Source organism: Melospiza melodia, chromosome 14, assembly GCF_035770615.1.
Source record: "Melospiza melodia melodia isolate bMelMel2 chromosome 14, bMelMel2.pri, whole genome shotgun sequence".
NCBI lineage: Eukaryota > Metazoa > Chordata > Aves > Passeriformes > Passerellidae > Melospiza > Melospiza melodia.
The window spans coordinates 9530550-9553593 of NC_086207.1; the positions used below are offsets into that span (position 1 = coordinate 9530550).

General features: G+C 37.4%; 1 protein-coding gene across 4 annotated transcripts in view; it reads left to right on the forward strand.

The window, feature by feature from the left end:
• GABRB2 (gamma-aminobutyric acid type A receptor subunit beta2) overlaps positions 1-23044 on the forward strand; it is a 139518-nt gene that overhangs the window by 90793 nt on the left and 25681 nt on the right. For all 4 annotated transcript variants that reach the window (XM_063168621.1, XM_063168619.1, XM_063168622.1 and 1 more), the window contains one exon: positions 22129-22266. In XM_063168621.1, coding sequence (XP_063024691.1) covers positions 22129-22266 — 138 coding nt within the window. The remainder of the gene's footprint in view (positions 1-22128; positions 22267-23044) is intronic.

The following is a 23044-nucleotide window of genomic DNA, read 5'->3' on the forward strand; positions in this document are numbered from 1 at the left end:
TTTCTGTGCTGCTTGGTTTTATAGAAATTATGAAAGAAATTTTGAGTTGCAGTGTGGTTTCAGAATTCATATTGATCCTAAGTTTAAAATATTTTTGTGTTATGGAAGGGTTATAATTCAAATAATTTTTGATGGACACAATTTTTAATGTGATGGGCTGCAATGTATCACTAACGAACCATCTGATTTTGTCAAAATCCCACACGTGACACAGTTAAATTATTTTCTCACACTCTTTATGTCAGTGGCAATACTTACACATTATATTAATAATAATTGCCTACTTACAAATACTGTGACAGAGAGCAGAAGTGTCTCTACCGTTTTTTCCTCAATTTGTGCTGAGCCCTGAGGGGCCCTTTGCAGCTGCCGCTCTTTGTGTGTGAGGTGAGGAGGCATCTCCTGCAGGGCTCTGGGGGGCCCAGGTGCAGAGCAGCGTGCAGGGATGGCCTGTTCCTGCCAGCTCAGTGCTCCCTGGGGAGCAGGACCGCCCTGTCACCTCCCTGCCAATGCCCTGAGCTCTGCAGCTCCTGGGAAAGCTGCCCTGGACAGCCCTGTCACCGCCCTGAGCTCTGCAGCTCCTGGGAAAGCTGCCCTGGACAGCCCTGTCACCTCCCTGTCACCGCCCTGAGCTCTGCAGCTCCTGGGAAGGGTCAGAGCCCAGGAGGGGAAGCTGCCCTCGCTCCTCCTGCTCTTCCCAATGATCAGGCAGGCTGCATTCTGCCTACTTGTACAGATTCCAACCACCTTTTCGAAGCTAGGTTTTTAATTTAATAATTATTTTAGGTAGATTGCAGAAGGACTGAGGAAATTCCTGTCTAATACGTTGTTGTGGAAGAGCAGTCCTTTTAAATAAGGATGAAAGTTATTACTACATATGTATTCAGATCACATTTCTTGTGAGTGATTTTCCTGTACCCTGAAAGATGTATGCAACTGAATATTATACCTCTCTCACATATTCTTCCTTTTCTCTCTCTCTCTTTTTTATAACACTCATGGTTGTGTGAGAGAAATCAATGCCCAGTTTTGCAGGTTCTGTAACAGGAAAGCACAGACTTGCCACAAAAGATACCCATGTACACAATTGCTTTTAGCTGAAATATTTTCTGTATCTGAGAGAACAATAAGTCTCTGTTGGCTTGTTGTGTGTGGTAGGGAGAGTTGTGTGGGTAAAATGCCATGTGATTGCCTCACTGTGGGCTGTGTCACAATGCAAGTATACAGCACAGTGAGTTAAGGGAACAGATTTCAACTAGAGAGATTTACTGTTGGGCTTTAGGGCCCCCATGTTTTATTCTTCATATAGTTTAGAGAAGAAAGATGTTGGAGGATATTAGTCCTTTTAATGTTGTTACATACGTGCCAGCAGCACACTCCATGTATCTGTTATGCTTTACAATTCTTGAGACTGTTAATGTTCACAGCAGATATAAAAATGGCACAGTTCACAGGCAAATTTAACATATTTGTTTTATGACTCTGGCTTGGCTGTGTCTGCATAATTTTTTTTCCCTACAATATGAGACCAGTATTAAAAGCAATTCCATCCTTTGGTTCAGGAGAATGTCCTTGTGTTCTGTGATTCTGCTGAGCTCTTGGAAATGCTAAGAGAAATAAAAAACACCCTTAGAGTAGCATTTGTCTGATGTGTTAGTGTTTAGCTCACCTAAGGACAATGATATAGCTAAATAAGTTGTGTGGTCTACCTGGATTGCCAATGGGAAGTTGTACATCCCCTAAAATCAGGTCATCAAACCTGACTTACAAGGGCATGTAACCTTCTGAAGGTTAATTCTTTCTAGTTTCTGCGCATGGAGTCCAGGTGTCTAGTCTGAGTCTCAAGATTAGGATTGTGAATTTAGGGATCCTAAATCTCTCTCTAGCCTGAATTGCACTGTTAAAATCCTCAGAATTCTCAGTATGTTAATTTTGTCCTTTTGCCTATGAACATTTAATATGTATTCTGTCTTGTTTACTCTGCTGGTGAAACTGGAAATTTCCTCAAATTCTCATGTTTTGTGTCTATGGAATGTACATTTTATATCCAGGCAGCAACTTAATAATCTGGTGAATTGATCACGGGTCTTAGTGCCCGCCCATGAGTACCTGTCTTTTTATACAAATATATCTGAATCCTAAGAGGCTTTAATCATGGTCATTCATTCAAAATGAGAATGGTTTCAGGTTAGGTATAATCATGATTTGAAGGACTGTGTGTCTTCAGTCATCTTCTTTTATCGCAGGGAAAAAAACCTCTTATGTGTTATAATTATTTATATCTCTAGATTCTCTCAGAGAAAATTTCTTAATTCCAAAGTAATCTTTGGAATGATCAGTCATCTGGGCTAGAGGAGCTAATACCATAATGTCAGAAGCAAGGCTTAGTGTCTCTGACATTGTGTGCACTTTTCCCTTGATATTTTTTTTTTTCAATTCCCAGGGTATGTGAGCACAGCCCATCACTCAACACTGCTTCCTAAATGTTGAGCAGAGCCTCTGCAGCTCCCTCCTGTGTGGCTCAGGGACTCAAAGCCAGCCTGGTGACATCATGCCAGACTCATATGAATGGTATTTCTCTGGCTGTATTTGTGTTCTGTAGAGAAAACTGGTGACTAAATGCTAATGGATATGTGAGCACAATTGTTACAAGAAAAGGGAGCAGGAAATGTTAAATATCTCAGGTGTGTAACCCACTTCCAAGTGGTGCACCTTGGCACAAGGCCCTGGAGGCTCCACCTGATGAAAATTGCCATTTGAGGAGTGCTGCTCTAAGGTGTAGAGCAAGGTGCATTTCTTTGTGTAGCTCAGGTCACTGATTGTTGTTATTAGATTGACAAAAATGTGTATCTCTTAAAGAAAGCTCATTTATGAGAGTTATGTCCCAGTCAGGATGAGCAGCTGGTGTGGAAAAGCACCAGACTGGGAAACAGATTTCTGATTCCACATTTGCTACTAATTTGGTCACTTCTGTGACCTGTGGTGACATTTCTCTGTGCTATAGTTTCTTTTTGTACTGTATTAATGTTTCTCTGGCTGTTGTAGCTGTTGTAATCTAGAATGTCAGGAGCACAGAACATTAGGAAGAAGCTGCCGATAGTAAAAGTAGTGAAATAGAATATAGGTAACAGTACTACTGTGAGAGAACTGCTTAAGTAAATTGTATTTCCAGGTTAGCAGCAATAATTGCTGTCAACATTATGCCCTTTCCATGTAATTACCTCTTTATTTAAAGCTGGTTTTGTAAAGCTTTTTCTATTCCATGTTTTTTGATTCAGGCACCTAATGACTCCCCAGGAGCAAGCACACCGTGCACAGATTGGCCCCATTAGTGCAAACTGCATAATAAGATAATACTATAGACTGTTACACATTAATTGTCCAAATTTTTTTACCTTTCTTACAGATTCCAAGCAGAAATTGATAGCATTAGGCAGTGTATGGGAGCACAGTAATCTGATTTGTCTGTCCCCAAAGATTACAAGCTATACACCGTCTGGCCTGCTTGAACACAATTAACTGATTATATTTTTGCTACGTTTATTAAAAATATTTTTTATCATATCAGTATTCACATACAACATTTTAAAAAGAAATCCAGTATTTATTTATGTATTTTGAAGAAAATTATTTCAGGTAATCAAGAGATTTTTAATACCAACAAGATTTGAAAAATAGAGCAGGTATATTGAAATCCAGGGGATTAAATGCACTCCTCCTGATTGCATTTATGTAACATATGCATGAATTCCTGATTTTTTTTTTTATTTCTTTGACTTTGGACTGTTTTTTTTTTTTTTTTTTTTCTCTTACAAAACAGAGAAATACTTGGAATTTATCTAGTTAAGAGAATGTAATTTTCAGGAACGCTCAAGCCAGCCTTCTTTTATCTGAAACATCCAGTTAGTGCCTTTTATTTTTTACTGTATAGGAAGTTGACTGATTAAAATTAAACACTTTGAATATTGAGGGCATTTGCACATAATAATGGCATTACAATCAGGATAAAACTTCCTGCTTTTGTATCTCAATCAATCTCCACCAAGGACAGAGAATTTCTTGTCTTATCTTATAAAACTGTAGAATATCAAGTATGAGAATAAATTTTTGTCACAAGAAACAGACGTTCCTTTGAAGAACTCAAAAAGCCACAAAAAACCCCAAAACAGATCAGAATAAGCCCTGCTGCCCATGTTATTAATAGCAGCAGAGCTCAAGGAGACACAAGGATCTGGAATATTTCAATGAGGAGCCCTCAGGTCAGAGATTTTAGGAGAACTTGCCCGACAAGGTCACACTGGTTTGGATGCTGCAGTTATGTTCTCATCTCTGCGAGCAGCCAGAGCTTTCATCTGGTTTGTAGGATGGATTTGAAAGTGGATTGTTGGGATTTTTGGGGGTTTTTGTTTGTTTTTTTTTTCCTTCTCCTGTAGTGTAAATCCTGACAGCACAGGTGAGAGGCCAGAACAATTGAGGGCTGAAGATTTAGAGGAGATATGATGCTGTGTGAGGCTTTCTGTCTGACATGGGGTTACAAATTTAAATGATGAGATTATGCTATTACCTGCTTTTTTTACAAAGTAAAATCTAAAATTGATGTGGAATGTGTGGAACAGATTTTTCTTGAGATCAATGACACTTAAATCTGATTTTGGAAAGAGGCTAAATTTGATCTGGCTGCCTTCACTGTGTGAAAGCCACATATGTTAAGTCTCCAAGGTAGAGCCTAAAGTAATAGATTGCTGATCAGCACTGGTAAATCATGAATCAACCCAGCTTTTATTGATTAAATCTGATGGGTTTGATAAATATGTGATGAATAGAGGCAAAGTCATGTATTTAGGCATATTCCTTGCACATTTTTCTATTTTCTTACAGCTGCCTTGCCCCATTTAATTTTTCAGCCTTTTCTTATTAAGGCAATTCATTATTAGGATGAAGAAGAAACAATATTATGTGAAAAAAATAACATGTTAAAGTGACTTCTCACCCTTGCATATTGATTAAAGCTATCTAAATGCCAATCAGGTGGGACTTCTCCAGTCTTCACTAACAGCTAATCCATTTTAGTTGTTCTTCCTAGACAGAAAAAACCAATTGGACTTATTATTCTTTTCTATGAACTGAATTAGTGATTTTTTTTTCCAAGTACACCATTAGGACAGGGGGAAGGGATCTGAGAGTCGAGGACTTCTGATTTCTCAGTGATTGCATTTTTTTCAGTATATTCCTGTAGTTCAGTATATCCTTAAGGAAATAAGAGGAATTTGTAAACACTCAATGGGGGAAAAACAACTGTATAGATAAAGTCTGAATCCTTTAAATTGGTCTGTGTTAAAGATATGCAATGTATATAAATACAGATATATGCATATAAACTAACATGAGGTAGCATTTTTATTTCTTCTAAAGCATCAGTTCCCTATTTAAAGTACTAGGTGAATGATATATGTATGAATGCAGAAGTCTTGGGTTTAGTTATTCAAGTTCATGTACAGAAAATCAATAGAAGAGGTGGAATGTCTGTCTTCAAAAGCTCCATTATAAAGTAGAGTCATGTATCTAAATCAAGAGTGATCTCTGCCTGTAAGTGATTCAGAAGTTCCTTTGTGCTCCCACAGAAACACTTATTTGCTGTTTAAACTATTGAGCAGCCAAAGTGAACTGCTGACAGATTTTTTATTATTTTGCTGTACTTGCTAGGTGTAGTTAAAAGCATAGAAAGTTCATTGTCTGGTAGTATCAACACCAACCTACTTCAACAAAGACAGAAAGCATGTAACACATTGCTTATTTTAATAAGAAAGATGAATTAGATGGGTGAGAATTTTCCAGGAATTTTCATTTCATAGTTATTGAATATAAGCAAGAGGAAAGTTAAGAGTGTGTTCTTTTCACCTTGAAGTTACTTTTTGCTTTAAAAGAGAAGAAAATAAAAGGGCTTCTCTGGTTCTGCCTGTATCATCTGTGGAGATCCTTCAGCCATTGCACAGTGGAAGGGGTGAAGGACTCTGCGAGTCCCAGCCTCAGCACCAGGAGGATGTTTCTTTCTTGTCACCTACCTGTCTTCTAATTTTAGTGACTCCCAGAGCAGAGTGGGGCGTGGCACATCCTGAAGTTCCCCAGGTCTGTAACTAACAGTAAACTAACAGTAAACCTAGTCCTGTGTTACTGTCACAGCCCAGTGGTGCAGAATGAGAGCACAGTGAAAAAAAAATAGCAATAATAATCAGCATAACAGCAATTAAATCTTCTCTGCTGGGAGACAGGGCAATAATGGAAAGTGGAGATTCAAGCCTATGCTACAATTCTTTATTCAGTGTGCCTTTTGTCAGTCAGAGTTAGAGCAATTCAGTTTTTAGAACCAAAGCCCCCTTTAATCTATCTTAAATAATGCTTTAGTCTCTTAAAATTGTTGATTCCTACAAATTGCTGAGATTTAAAAGCAGTGCTGCTGTAGGAAGTATTAAAATACCTGATTTTATAGATGCAGGTTATAATTGATGCAGGGTGCACACACAGGAATTGAGGCATTTCTTCAATCAACAGCTTGCAGCCACTTTTCAGCAGATAATTAAAGTCACTTGCTGACTGAGAGCTGATTTAGGGTAACCAAATGCTCTAGGTGAGAAGTGGGTTGGGAGGAAATCCACAGTGCACAAACAAATAGCAATCACACAGCACATACCATGCCCTGGAGGCTTTCCTGCCGCTGTAAAAGCAACTTTACAAAAGCAAACATGTTTTCAAAATAAATCAGATTTGTTAAAGCTGAATATATTTAATAAAACCACTTCAGAACATACAGTAATATCTATTGCTTTGGATGGCTTGGTGAGATGGACTTCTGAAGCATTCTTTTTTCCATTCAGGGTTACCAGTAATTGCTTTTATTTCATCTACCCTAAGATGTAGCGCTTGGAAATCCAGTAATATATAGATTTAATTCACAATTTCCCAAATCACAAGGCTTTATTTTGCTCTCAGTAAAAGTAATTGAAAGCAATACCATGCATACACCTTCACTTTATGAGAAAAAATTTTATTTTCTAAATTGAATTAAAATTCTTATGTGAGAATTACAGTAATGGTGCTCCATATTTCTGTTATTCAAAGGGCAGCCTCGAGGCAAAAATGAATTTTTTTTGAAACACTCTTTGCTTCAAGGTTTTAAAAATTATTTTCTCTCTCATTATTTACGTAATTGTCAAAGCTGAAAGCTTTAATCTTGATGCTTTATTTGTCCTGCACTGTAGCTACATGTGGATTTACTAACAGTAGGGTTCATTAATGCTAGGTTTCTGATATGTATTCCTTTCCTTTCATCAGTAATAGGATAGGATTTTAACTCATAAGTATAATGCTGATGGATATAATGAACAGCTTAATCAGTGGCTTCATCTTTCATCAGTGAGGTAGTCCAGTGACTTGATGTTAATGATAATGAAGTTGCTCGTGAACCTAGAGAAAAACATTAACTGCAGTCATTAAAGATAGTAGAATTGAATTTGGATTTTAATTCACAATGTTAGTGAATGTAACAACTTGCCAGATGTAGAAAATGCTCTTATTAGACAATATATCCCTACTAGAATTGTAAATGAAGGGTATGTTTCCAGGAGTGTTTTGCATGTCAATCAAAGCAAATACCAACACTCTCCTAAGCAAGTAAAAAAAAACCCAGAAAAATATAACAGAAAATGGTGATGATTCAGTTCATGGCTTTAGTTAATTTTTAATATTTCTACTGTTGGGAACACTTAAAAAAATTAGTCATCTGTATTTCAGGAGGTTTTCAAATATCTTTAGGTAAGTAAGTGTCCTCATTGCTACTTTGGGCGTGCTAAAGGTAAATAGTGGAACTTAAGAAAATCTTAAATTAATTCAGCTTGGAAAATATGATAGAACTGAGTTTTTTTGATTCTGCATTTGTGGCTGGGCAGGTGCTGTGGACTATCCTCCCAGGTGGGACATTCTGGGTGAATCCCAGTGAGGAAGCTGGTTTCACTCACTGAAATCCTCCCTGCCGTTCAGACCTTGTTCTCTGGCCAAGGGAATGACCTCAGGCTCACTTGCCCACTTCCATGTGCTGTGGGCACAACCCTTGAGTCTTGTTGGCACCACCCTTGTGCCCATGGACACAACCCGTGAGCCATGTTGGCACAGCCCTTGAGCCTTGTTGGCACCACCCTTGTGCCCATGGGCACGGCCCTTGAGTCCCGTGGGCACCCACAGCTGCTTACAGGAATCTCTGCACCTTCACAGAGGGTGAAGATGCAAATAAATGGGATTTAACCTGCGTGCAGAAATAGGAAAATCAGCATTTCAGTGCTCCAGCAGTACTGCTTGGGCTGGATTAGGGTTTTGGGATGAATCAGAGGCTGCTGCTGCAGCGCTGGGAGCTGAGAGCTCAGCACTTCCCCAGTCTGAGGGAAACAAGGGTCTAAATGCCACTGGAGGAGCTGTCTAGCAAATGCAACGCGAATTATGACCCAAATCTTTGTTACCACATATTCCTTGTCACTTTACACTTCAGAACAGGTGTTAGCCACGGTCTTCTGGCAAAATTTTCTCTTTGCTAATTAAATTCTGCCCTGCTAAACTCCCCCAGTAATTTTAATTGGATTTTGCATTCCTCAATGTATGCCATAAATTGTTATGTGAGGCTACTTTGTGCTATTAAATGGCTGCATCTAATTTGTAGCTGGCATACTCCTTAACCCCTAATACATATAATGATAATTTGGGAAGTGATTTAAAATGTATAATTTTTCGCAGCTAAAATTCATGAAATCTTCATCAGACAAAACTCATTCTTGGTTTCCTTTAGTTTTCTCAAGGGATTTTATTTGGCTAAAAACTGTGTTAAAGAATTGTCTCTAGGGAATGTACAGGTAGAATTGCAGAGTTTCTTTCTTAAAAAAAAAACTAAAACCCCACTTTTGTCCGTGCTGGGAACTAATTTAAAAAGAAACTACAAAGAAAGTGCAAAAGAAACTAAGCTGAAAGCTTATTCTCAAGAGACAGAAGTCTGGTACTAAAAACTGTTTTTCTCTATGCTTTAGACAAGTGAACTCTTCATAAAATTATGTATTGATTTGCACATAACATAAATATATGGTTTAAGTGAATTTAGGTAAAAAGAGAAACATAAACACTTCTAGTCTACCAAAGGTGAAGACAGATTGAAAGCAAAATTGTTTCCCTTGGATTTTCCTAATGTGTTTCTGAATCATTTTCCTTTTTAAGAAGGGCCTTTTTTGTTGCAATAGGTTTTTGGCCTTTTCCAAATTTGATTTACCTTTTGCATTTCTATAATTTCAATTCTGAAACACATCTAACCTTTCCAAACTAGAATGATTTTTCCCTTGATCACCCTGTTTTTTTCATGAACGAGTCTCTAATGCAGCCCAGGGTTGTAGTGATGGTAAAAATACCCATGAAGGACGAGCCCAACAATATTTCTGATCACCTTTCTGTGTGAAAAACATTTGTTGGTAGATCTTCAACAGGTGTAAACCCTCAGGAATCTGTCCATAATCAACCCTATCTGAGGCATTGTCCCTGTGTCATTTCATTTTAACGAACCAAAATTCTGAGGTTTCTAAGTTACAAATAATTCTGAAATATTGACATTCAGTAGTTCTGCAGAGCAGAGATGATGGAAGTGCAGCTTCTGTATTTTGCTCACTTAAAATATTATTCTCAACAAAGTCAGGGAAAATTCTTTTCAAAGGTGTCATTGCTGGACATGCAGCTCTGATGTAAATCCATGGGAATGTTGCCATTGTCATGCACAATAATTATACATTTGATAATGACTTCCTGTTTTACCTTTTTCCTGATATTCTTTGTTATTTATATGGAATCTTTCTTTTTATACTTGATATTAAAGTAATGTTTGTTTATATCCATGGCTTTATGTATTAGGCTGTGTAATTATGCTATTTAGAGGGGTTACACATTTTAAAATCTGGATATTCAGAAGGAAATATGGCATATTTTTAAACATATTTTCAGAAAATTTTTTTTAATGTTTTCTGCTCTTTTAAATTGATTGTTTGCTAGTTTGTCAGCCTCTTTAACTGTTGGCATTATATTAGTTCCACATCTTCAGCTACCAACCTTCTTCCCAGTGCAGTGATCCTACAAAATGTTAACAATGTAGAGCTATTTGCTATACTTAATGGTGCATCAAATAGCTGTAATGGACAGGTCATGAATACATTCGGGTTAGTGAAGAGGACAAAAGTGCAGCACAGATTTTTGGTTTTTTATTGTAATTAGGCTGGCAGACTGCCTTCCACCTGTTCAATTTCATCCAAAATCAAAACAAACAAACAAACCAACCTACCTTTGAAGTAAACTTAGCATTATAGTATTAGGTCTTTTAAGAGTTCAATAGATGTTGATGTATTTTATGATATGATATTGGAAGGTTTTTTATTGATGATGTCAGCCAGTTAACTGCATGGAGAGTTGAGGGTGTGCCTGAGGAGGTGCAGAGGTTGTTTAAATCACCTCAACTGAATGTGGGGCATCCTCTCAGAAAGCTGCTCCTCTCCATCCTCCTCTTGCTGGGTTTCTGGTATTCAGCATGTGACCACAGGATTTTGGATGCTCTGTTGGGGATGACCCATTCTTTATGGTCACATGCATTTCTGTTTATGGTACTCAGGAATATTTACCATTACTAATGGCCAGGCACTTCCATCCAAAGGAAGGCTCTAATGGGCCTCCAGGGAGAGCTGCTCCCCTTCATCCCTTTCAGGTTTGTCCTTGGCATGTATCTGTACTGACAATTTTGAAGCAGCACTGCATTATTATGAGCCTGTAGACCTGGAAGGTTTTTGGTTTCCTTGAGGAACAAGTGCCCTGTGTTTTCCCTGTTGACTTGGCAACGCTTTTGTGTTTCAATAGCTCTTGATGCTTTAAAAAGCAAGAATCAGACTCAGTCTGTCTTTCTGTATTTATGCTTGGTACAGGGTAGAAAATGAAAGGATTTCTTCGCTTCACCACTCTACACACAAATTGGATGTTATTACAGATCTTGTGCCCAGGACAACATCAGGTTTGCATACCTTCCATTTGTCTAACAGCTCCCTGAGGTGTTCCAAGTCACAGGGGCAGTTTAAAGCCACTTGGGACAGGTCAGTTTTTCAGTGTTCCCACTCCCAACTTGTTACAGAATGACATGATAAAACTCAAATGACAGAGATTATTATCTTCAACTCCGTGCCTTCCAAAGATGTTTTGTTTCACATTTTTTTATTTACCACACAAGAGGCCTTTCATTTTAAGCTTTGGACAAATAGTTGCTTTATGCAATCATAGTGATAAAAAATTTCCTTATAATTACTGCAGCATAAACATACTTGTAACATAAACAGGGTACAGCAGTAATTTAATGATGCAAAGTTGGGAGCACCACCAAAACCAATGGTTTGATAACAATGTTTACAAGGTGGCTGTTAGATACCTGCCTCAGGGATGTTCCTGAGCCCTGACAGCTTCCTGGGCACTGAGGATGCTGCAGAGCAGAGGAGGAATCCAATTTTCATATTTATGGTAGCAGAGCTCGCTGTACTTTCAGTTTCTTGCTTCTGCACTGAAGCAATGTGTTCCCTGCAAGTAGCAACTTTTCTGATTCATAAAGCCCACAGACACATGCAGGATAACACTTCCAAAGGAAAGACAAAGTTAGAAAATAAGAATATAGATGTAGATAAGGGCATATGTGATGCACATAAGCCTTGAGTTGTAAGGATAAGCTAGAAATTAATGTCACTGTGTAAGGGAAAATGCAGTTTAAAGAAGGAACACACAGGCACAGGTATGGAACACTGGAGGTTTATTTGAAAATAGCTACACTGGTATTTTGGTGGGTTTTTTTGTTGCTTGGTTTTTTGGTTGATTTTTTTTTTTTTTTTTAGCTTGGATGTGACTTTGACTCATAACTCCTCCAAGAATGATTCTGTGCAGTTGTGTCAGGAGTGTATAGTGATTATGAAGCACTACTTATATTCCATTGCTGCGTGGTTTATTATACATTATTGTATTATTCATGTGTTTTTATCCTGTTTTTTTCTGAAGAAGGGTATTTATTTCAAAGGCACGAGAGAGGTGCAGTCCACATGGGGCTCTCAGCAAAAAGTAGTAGTTCTTTAACTTTTGTGTTTGAGGCTGATTTCCTTTTATGTATGTAAAAATATTGTACTGGATTCTTCTTAATGAACATTTATATGCAGATATTCTGCCTTTCCAGCCCAAGAGGCAACCTTATGTAACACATATTTGCATATTGACACAGTTACAATACTAGAGCTAGAGGAAAACAGAATAAAAGTCAACAGGCTGTTAAAATGCGCTTGCAAGGAAAAGTCCCTTTAAGGCTTGGCATTATCTTGTCTCAGCCACATCTACTTCATGAACTAGGCACAGCCTTGGGCAATGCCTGCAGTTGCAGCTCAGAAGAAAAGTGAGTGTTAGGAAAGTTACAGGCAATTTTGTGAACTTATAAACTTCTAAAATGCAGTAATGAAACCTAGTATGGTACATCAATGCAGATCAGAGGAGGATAACAGATAATGAGTAAAAGAGTATATTACCTATAGAGCAGAATTTAATGCAGCTTTGTGGTACATAAAAGCCAAAACATTAAACTTGACTGGGGCAAGTGGACTTTTCTAGTGGAAAAAAGATGTGGGGTGAGGTTGCATGTGCCGTGGATTTACAGCAGTAGCTGCTGAATGGTGTGTTTGAGGCTCCCAGGGTTAGTCTCCTGTGCCAGACAGGTGCAGAGAGCTGAAGAAGCTTTCATTCTCCTTTGGCCTTGTCCCCATCTCCTATTAAAACACTTCCAGTTCCTGCTACCTTGTGCACACCCATCCACAACCATTAGCATCTTGTGACCCACCAAATAACTGTTCCCTGTGTTCCATTTCTAAAAAGCTGGAGGGATGGGTGTCAAAAGAATTTATTCTGGCCTCTTTCAGCATCCCAGGAAAGTAGCTGGGATACTGCCAACAAACCTGTGCTGTCTTTTCTGATAGAGGTGTCACAAGAGAGTTTCCTGCAGGAAAGTCCTCTGAGCCTTGAGGCACACAGCTCCCTCTGAAATATTTTGAGAAGGCAGCAATGTGGTTTCTGATACCAACCAAGCTGTGTGAAGGACACAGAAATGTTACAGGGCTACTGCAATTTTTAGAAAATAATGATGTAGTTCTAACAATATCATGGTCTATAATTAAAGTTCCTATAAACTTCATTCACATGGTACTGTATAAATAGTTCTCCACATCAAAGGTAGATGTAATTATCCTTGAAAAACTTGTAGATGACAGAAGACTTATCTAGATAGGAAAGATAAAGTTCCCAAATCTACACATGTGGATGACTTTAGAAGGAACATTAATTATAGCTTGCTCATTACTAAAAGAAAATTAATTTCTGCAGGTTCAGGTAAGTGCCCAAACCCAATCATTATTCTACATATGTAAAAATCTGTGGGGGTTTTTACGTTCTAATGAACATTTCACTCTTGGCAATAACAGATTTTAGCATGTTCCTGCTGGACAGACTATGAGACCAGTGTTCCTAAACCTTCATAACCAGACTTGTACCTAAAAGTAGAAATGCTTTAAATACTGTGATGTCCTTCAGGCAAAGATGGAATAATATTTCAGAATATTACCTCACACTTCATTGCAAGCTAGCATATCATAATGAATAAATATTTTTCTAGACTGAAAAAATGGCGCAGCTACAAACAGAAGGGCTTTCTTCTACAAATTGCATTTTTCTCCTTGTGGCCTTGTATTTTTAATACAGCTATGGGATAATTAAGCAGAGTGGAGTATTAATGCAATTTTATAAATAAGGTTAAGGTTGCCAGATGTTGTTCATTTTTTCTCTCTTTTTTTAATGTACATCAGCATTCAAAATGTAGGCTGGTAGTGGGTTGCAGGAAACTTAGAACATTTGGTCTTACATATCTAAGGTATTAAAAATTGAGCTTGTGGAGATGATGCTTTGCTGATTCATTTGTTTGGATATACCCCTCATTTCTATTTCCAGTTTCAAAAAACCACTTCTTAAATCAGAAAAGAGAGCAAACAGCATACACAGTCTTTTTATTAAGTCTCCTCTGAAATAAGCAAATTGTGAGATTTGTTTGTCTAAGAGAGAACAATATTCAATGACCTTCATAACTTACAAATTACATATAATTGCTTTGGATAGCAATTTTCCTATGCATAAATTAGTTAATGTAGTCAAATGAGATAAAAGTATAGGAATCAGCTCAAATCATGAAATACAGGCTGCAGTGATGAAATTCATGGTAGGGTGCAAATATAAGTATCTGGTTTCCCTACATGATCCTTGTCCTTACTGAAGGGAGACAGGAGAAAATAATTTGTCATTTACACCCACTCGTTATGGATGTGCATTTTACTATAGAAGTTCTGTTCCTGAAATATGGCCTTTCAAAAGTAGAAGACAGTTGCTAATAATTATTTTCAAGGAGCAGAAACAGTGTTTAGTTTTACATAGAGAGTTGAGGGTTAAAACATTTCCATCAATCTTCAAAAATATCTTTTCAGAATGCAGTTGAAATTTGTGTGTATGTATGTATATATATATATATATATATATATATAATATATATACGCATCAAAGTACCAAAAATTGTTCCCTCTGCACCCGTGTTGGTTATTTAATATGATGCAAAAAGAACACAGTCCTTCCTATTTGGATCATTACTTATACATATCCCTCATTTAAAAACACAAAAGAGTTTTCATATTTGATTGTGGGGTTGATGAGATTACCTATGCAAATTTATGGACTTTTTAAAATGATCCAGTTAATATATGAGAGGCACCATTAATTTGCTGAATTGTTCAGTTGAACATTTTTAGCCATGTTCATCAAGGTTTGTGCACTTCACTACCATGCTCTTTAAACTGGAGGCTTTGGGTGTGGCAGGAGGCTCAAGCAGACCTTGAGTAGTCTCTGGGCATTCCAAGTTCTCTCTCCCATGGTGATCTCCCAGTTCAGCCTTCTGGGACTTATGTTCTGTCTCTGATTGAGATTAAATCTTGTGAACTAGGGTAAACAACATTTGTTTTCCTGTAAGCAATTTCTGATGTCTGTGAGATATTGAAGGTGTTTTTTATTATTTTTTATTTAACTTTGACTTTTTTTCGTTGATTTAAATGTGGAAGCAAATAACTATCAATTATGTCGTAAAATCTTCAGTCTTTAAGCATAGGAAATAATTTGTGTTTTCACTTTGTTGATCATTCTGGGGAAAAAAAAAAAGCCTATTGCCTGTTTATACCTGATTGCACTTGTCTTTTCTCAATGGTTATTTTCACTTGAGTTCTGTTCATTTTGTGATTTAATGGCATTGAAATAGATCACTTAAGTATTCATGTATTCATTTTTATCCTATTTACATCAGTTCACATTTCAATAGAAATTTATTTCTGCCTAAATGTTGCTTTCCTCAGCAATGATTGGTATCATCTTCATGGTTGCATATTGCAATTTCCTACTGCATCTTTGCAGCTCCACCATTGCAAGAAGTGAAAGTAAATTTCTTGGCTTCTCTGTGTCACTGACAATAAAATTGAGATTTAAGGAAATAGTTTATATTGAGTTTCTTTACATTGAGTTTGAGTTTTCTACCGTAGTACTTTTAATTGCAAATGAAACTAAACTTCCCACCATTTTTTATGTCTGGGACAGATTTGTCGTGTCTCACGTAGTCACTTGTGTGTTCCAGAACTCCTTTTTTTCTGTGGTATGTGTAATAAGGAAATAATAAACTTGACTGCATAAATCTAATATATATAATCTGGGTTTTTTTTTTAATTTAAAGATTAAGGCTTTTTTTCTTCATAATTTTAGTAGTAGCGGATGTGAGAAATATGTTTAGCTCTAACTTCATATTGACAACTGTTGCCACCCATGTTTTCCTCACATATGTGCTTAATGTCACCCATGCTACACTGAAATATCCTTCGAGATGATCCAGACTTAATCAATGTGCTGACATAATGCTGTCAACCTTATCCTCAGAAAAGGTCATTGCTAAATGAAGTGGGTGGGTTGGGGAACACAAACTGTGGCAGAAATGGGGGAGAGGATGTTTCTGTGCACTGTATAAAACATCATCTAAAGCTGTTTGTTTGCCTACAGAAATCAGATACCTAATTTCCACAGTGATGCAAATCCCTGGATTTTAGCCATTTAAATGAATAAAACTGAGCCAGATGTGTTGTACTTTATGGTGTTCTGGGAAATATGTAATGCATTAACGTGGCACTTGGTCTGCAGGACAAAAGGATGATGGAAATCAGAAGTAAAAAGATGGAGAGCATGCTTGTGTGCAGGAAGGGGGAAAGATCTGAGCTCCAGCCCACCCAGGAGGGCCCAGCTCTCCCTGGGGCCCCAGAAGGAGCTTGGCTCTGGTGCTGGGGCACCCTCTGCGTGCCACCCAGCCACCACCACCTTCCTGGCACCAGCAGCTTCTGCTCCACATGCTCCTGTTGTCTCTGCTGGGTGAGGAGCTCCAGGGCTTGCAGCATCTCCACAGTGTTGAACCAACAGCCTTTTAGATCATTCATACTGGTGGGAGTAACTGAACTTATAGAAGTGAAAAGATTGTGAGAAATTGCTGCGTTCCAGGAGATAAAAGGTTTTTTGGATATTATTGCATGGGTACAGTTTTCCCTATCTGATTCTGATCTTTCTTTCCTTTCCTAGAAGTATTGTAGCAGTGGAAATATATTTATGAAAGCATTTTGCAGGAGGTGCTCTCAATTGTGGATGGTTTTCAGTGAAGTCATTAGGGAAAAAAAATAAAAATTAAGGAGTCCCACCAGGATACCTATTCTGTAAGTTACCAGCCTTCCTGTAAGGATCAGCTTGAAGTACCTACATAAAAATTAAATTTGATTCTGTTAATATAATGGAAATCCCACTCTAACGCCTGGAATCAATTTCATCATTTCACTTGTTCTTCAAAAGATATTTTTTGTTTTAAATAGCTGTATATAGTAATTACAGCATCACATTTCTGTCTCTTTCTTTGACCTACCCTACTCTGCCCAGTAAGGAGCCATTTGTACAAGTTGAAGATGATTGTTTCTTGAGAATGTTGCCAATTTAATCTCAGAATCACTTGAATTTCACTGCAGTCAGAAAACTGTACATCCTCTTTGTATCCAAATCCTCAGAGCCTTAGGGGAAAAAGCCTTTGTAGTGGAATGTAAGAAGAATTTTAATGTTTTATGCAGAAAGACAGAATTTAGAGGGGATGAGAAAGAGGAGAAAGAAACAAGTGTGATGTGCTTTTTTCCAGTTGCTCTGGCACACAAACTCTGGTTTTCCTACTCACCCTTGTATCACCCCACTGGTTTCAGCACCTCATGTCTCATGTTCTCCTCAGCTTTAAACATCTCTGCAAACTCAAGGAAACACTTGTAACTTTCTCTTCCTGGATATGTTTTTGAATGAATAAGTGAATTGAATAAGTGAAGGCTGAAGTGATGCAGTGAAACAAGTTTGAGAGATCTGAAAGGCTTCTGAATTTCAGTATATGCTTTGCATGTTACTTAGGATTTTAAAAGTAATTTTGCTCTTTACTCTGTGTGAATGCAAAGCTGCTGAAGAAAATCTTGAAAAAGGAGGGAGTATTAGTTCTATGTTTAAAAATAAATTAAATGTATGGATTTTGCTACTAAAGGTATTCTACAGTCTGTTTTACAAACAGGATTAATCACTTAATTTTTTTTGCAACATTCATGTCATTTTACAGGGCCAGTAGATGTCAAATTCTTCAATTACTCTGAAAGTCTATGTCCTACATTTATATAAATTAATGTATTATGGTTGCTAGCTAACAATATTTTATATAGTTGTATTCAAAACTTTCTTTTGGGTATAGATATCATACATGAGTTCTCTCCTTTTTATTTTGGGAAGCTACCATGAGTGGCTAGGCAAAGAAAATTCATTTTATAGCAGCAGGAGAAATTAAGTAGCTTGTTACTCATTCCCCACCTATGAGGCCATAGATTTTGTATATAGTAATGTACATTTGAATAATTTCCACAAAAATATCATGTGTGTAATAAGTCTGTTATTCTCCACCAGGTATAGGCTGTTCACCTTGTAAATGGTTGCTTTTTAATAGTATTTAAGACCAGAATCTGCTGTCAACTGAGTTCTCATATGTTTTTTATTGGTAAGCAAAAGACAAAGACCTCAGGTGATCCAAGGGGGGGTGTGCTCCCAATTTTCATTGAGTCTCCAGACCCACTCAGCAAAAATTTTGAAGTAGCTGAGCAGTGCTTCATCATAATTGCATGCTCTCCATGCTCAGAGATCCAGGTTGAAAGTAGAGGAGCAGCTATTTGGATAAGCTTTAGCAGCTGGAGGTGGCATTCAGACAGCTGCCAGCAGGATGCTTTTGTCTCCTGAGGCTCCTGGTCAGGGCTGAGGAGGCTCCCCTGAGCTCAGAGGTGATGCAGGATGTGTGCATGCACTGCCCAAGCTCACACAAATTGCTGATGGTTCACAACAGAGACAGGTTAGGGCATGGCCTCAGAATCCTCCCCCCTTTTTAGGCACATTTTCACTGTTTTGCATGTTTAAGGCATTTCTCTCTCCCTCCCTCCCATAAAAATCAGCAGCTGCCTTATGTTCAGTCTCCAGGTGCTGCCATGGTGTCAGTAATGTGAGCGCTTGGATTCCTGCACAGTGCACACTGGAGATGTGTAGATGTAAAATATTTCCTGGCTGTCATGTATAAACTGCAGCACTGTGAGGCAGTGAATCCTGATAAATCCTGAGATTTTCAGAAAAATCTGCTTCTTTTCTTCCATTGGATGGTGTTTCTGATAATTGTCTTGTGTCTAAATATTTTTGTTTTCAGTCAGTAAAGTTACAGCTTTCATTTTAGGTTGTTTGTATTAGAAGAATTTCCTATTTTTGACTTGTCTTGCATAGGCTGGAAAAAAAAATTGGCGCTTTTATAGTTTCTGTGTGAAGGGAGTTTTATTTTATGTTCTATTAGTTGTTTGTTTTTCCTCCACAGTGTTTCATCATCTGTCATCCCTCAATGCATACAGGATGATAAACTCCCTGTCCCTGTTAATGGGACCTGAGAATGTTTTGCTTCTCTCAGGATTGGTGCCATATTACCAGGACAATGTATTGATTTGGGTGGCTGCCAGTGTGTGATGCATGACAGAAATGAGAAATTGAACTTTCTGAACGTGAAGTAAATCGTGCTGATGATGATATATAAATGACTGAGGGAAAAGCAATCAATCAGATGCTCTCTGCTGGCAGCTGAGCTACATACAATTTAATATATAGTAAACCAACAGTTGTTTACAGTCTAAATCAAATAGTGTTCTGTGCTAAACTCATATTCTTGCAAAGATTGCTTGGAACATTGCTGGGTTCGGTATGCTTTCCTTTCTGCTTTACCAACATGTGGTGTCTGATAATTTAAAAATATTGAACTGACTCTATTAACTCTTGTTTTTTCTTGTCAAGAGCTACAGATTATTTTTCAAGACTGCTTATTACTACTATAAATTGGTTGATTTTTAAATAATTTTAACTTGTAAGTAGAGTTGAGTCCCAGATACCTGCAGAAGGAGTTTATTATAGCCACAGGTAATTGGGCTTTACTGTAAAACATCCACTAGAGACATGAATAGTCCCATTCTCTCTTTTGGCAGGTGTTTTGCAGATATTACACTTATATCCAATTATCTTTGGGTACTTTAGCAGTACACAAGAGCATTCATGTGCAGATGACTGTGATATTCTTTGCTTTCCTTCTCCACACACTGAAATGAATAGGATAATTTATCCTTTTTGGAAAGAGAAGTATTTTAATGAAAGCTTAAAGAGACTTCCTGAAATTCTCCTTATTGATAAGTCCTGTCATTCTGGGTGTGTCTCAGGTTATCATTTGCCCAATGTAAAAACCCTTCAGCAGCAGGGAATTCTGCTCAGTTCCCCCCAAAGGTCCCAAAGCTGCAGAGTTTGGAATATCCAGAATTTGAACTTTGGGGTGGGAGTTTCCAAAGATTCCTCTCTCCTGGAGAGTTGTCAATGTTTGCTTTGTGTTAAGGCTGTGAGAATCCAGGGAGAAGCTGAACCATGAATTCCTGGTAGAGGGTAAAGCTGAAGCGTTTGGCAATCAGCTGGAATGAAAATCCTGGAGGTCTCTTGTGAACCCTGCTATGATTACACAATTCAAGGCCAAAGTGTTCATAGACAGTTCAGCAAAAAAGGTCTTCCAACAGATATTCTAAAAAATACAACCAAATAAAAAGCCATTTGGGCTTTTTATAAACTTTTTCTCTCACATAGAGAAGTGGGGGTTTTCCCTGCTCAAACTTATTTTGACATTTGTTTTTTCAGAAATATACAAAATGAAAATAAAATAATTAATTAGCTGTGAAGTTTAAGAGTTTAGTTACCTCAGAATTAAATATATTGCCTTGATTAATTGCTTTAATTGCCTTAATTACCATTTACTGAACTTGAATCCAAGTTCAGTAAATGGTATTAGAATCCAGAACTTGCCATTGGAGGGCAGGGTTGATGTCAGAATATCAGCAAAACTTGACAATATCACAAAGATACTTCCAAAAAAGTAATATCAACCTTCCTAAACTCTCTAAGGGTGTTCTTTTATACTTTTCGAAACATGAAATGCAGTAAGTTGCTTTTACATCTCAATATCAAGCAATATAATTATTCATCTTTATTTTATTTTAGACTTGATTTTATTTCTCTCTCTGAAAGCCTAGAGGAAGACTTGACAAATATGAAGTTTCTAGGCAAGGAAACATAAGTAAGCTGTTGGCCTCTTTTCTGAAGACAGACTTGTGGCCAGGAAAGTACGAGTCACTTACACAAAACTCTGGAATTGCTATCAACATGCTATAGGAATGTATCTGCCAAAATACTTTTTAAAATTGTGTGTATTAGATAGATTTTTATAGTTGTTTTAGTGGTTTTACCGATTATTTGGTTCATGTCTTCAAAATTGCTTGCCTTCCACTGAAGTTGAACTCTAGATTCTACTTGGACTATCAAAAATTAATGATGCACAGGAGCAAAACAGATTCTATGCATTATTCCCGGAAATTCAATGGTATTTGAGCATTTTGAAATGGTATTCAGTGTTCAATTTTGTCTTCAGTTTGTGGATGAGGACTTAAAATCAAGGTGTTTTATATATTTATTATATCAATTTGCAAAGTCATGGTCATTCTGTGTTTTAGTTTCAGTGACAAACATCTTTAGATTAATGCATAATGAAACATTAATGAATATTGTATTTCATGGTTTTGCAATAGATTTATTTCTGATGTCTCACAATCATTTCTGTACACCAACTCTGGAGCATGGAACTTGGCTCAGGTGCCATTTGGGAGCACAGATTCCTTTCTCATGGATGTTTTATCACTGTGTGAACATGTGCTGTGTTCTGAGGTGTTTTGTTGGCTGGTGGGAATTTTATTTTTCTTTGGTTGGTTTCTTGTGGGTGGTTTTTTGCCACTGATGGGTGTTGCATCTCTTGCTTCCTACATGGCCTCTTACAAGCCTCACTGAATGTGGTGTGTTTTACTGCATTTAAGCCATTTTAGAAAAAGAACTATGCTGGTTTTTACAGCTGAAAACTAAACAATGCCAGTGCTGATGTTTCAGCTCAGGGACAGAAATTGCAGAAAAGTCATGCTGTTTTATCCAGCCTTGGGATCAGAAGTTACCTTAAGCTAATGTACAGTTGCTATCTAGAGATGGGATATGTGTAGTCTTAATTTGGTTTTAAAGGTCTGTTTTGTTAATACATTCATGTAATATATATTTTAGAAAAATATTCAACCAACCAAACCCAACCAAAAGCAACAAATATTAACGTGTACCTAGGATTGCCTTTTGAAGTTACATTTGGAATGACCTGTGTCTCTATGTTTATAAATGGTTTCATTTTAGAAATATATTTCATATGTTTTGAGTAAATGAGCTGTTCCCCATGATGTCAGAAGAGATTTGTATCTCACTTGTTTGTCCCTATTTTTATAGATGGCTATACAACAGATGACATTGAGTTTTACTGGCGTGGGGGTGATAATGCAGTCACAGGAGTGACAAAGATCGAGCTGCCACAGTTCTCCATTGTGGACTACAAGCTTATCACCAAGAATGTTGTTTTCTCTACAGGTTTGTGGAGGGGAACCTGAATGGGGCATTCTTTTAAGGACATTTAAAACTGCATTAATTTTTAGTGTGCTGTTGAGGAGCAAAACTTTTAGAAGCAAGAATAAAATAGAGCAGCAGCTGTGAATTTGGAAAGCAGAGGTTTTTTATTAAAGCTTCCATAGTGTATAAGGCACTATTCATTGACATAATAATCTGTCATGTTAAGGCTCATCAAATGAGCTGTATTTTCTGTTTACCCATGAAAACTTATTAAGCCACTTATACACCTCTGTTCCCCAACATGTAGGATATTTAGGAACCTTTTTCTTCGTATTTTTAGATGTTCCTTTTGCCAAGTTGGGGATGTATTAGACAATTACTTTGTCTTCAATATAAAATATTTAAAATGCTCGTTCCAGGATATCCAGTTTAGCCTATTCTAGTAATTGTATGACTTTCTGAAGGCTGAAAAGATGCTTTCTGAGAAGGAGCAGAAAATCAGATTGCATTTAATGAAATAACAATAATAATAATTAAAAACACCCTAACGTATTTTGATGATATTAAATTGTTAAAGAGAGGCAAGAGTTGAATTGGGCTGCTACTAGGAGATGTTTTCTACCTATTTCAGAAACCCCTTAGGTGTGTTAAAAAAATTCTCTTCAAAACTCACTGTCCAGATATGGGTAGAAATCATCTTTGAAGGGACTATAGAATGATTGTACATTGCAAATTCTTCAAAATCAAGCAGAAATGGGACTTGAAGAATGATTTCTAGGCACCCATATTAACAAATGCT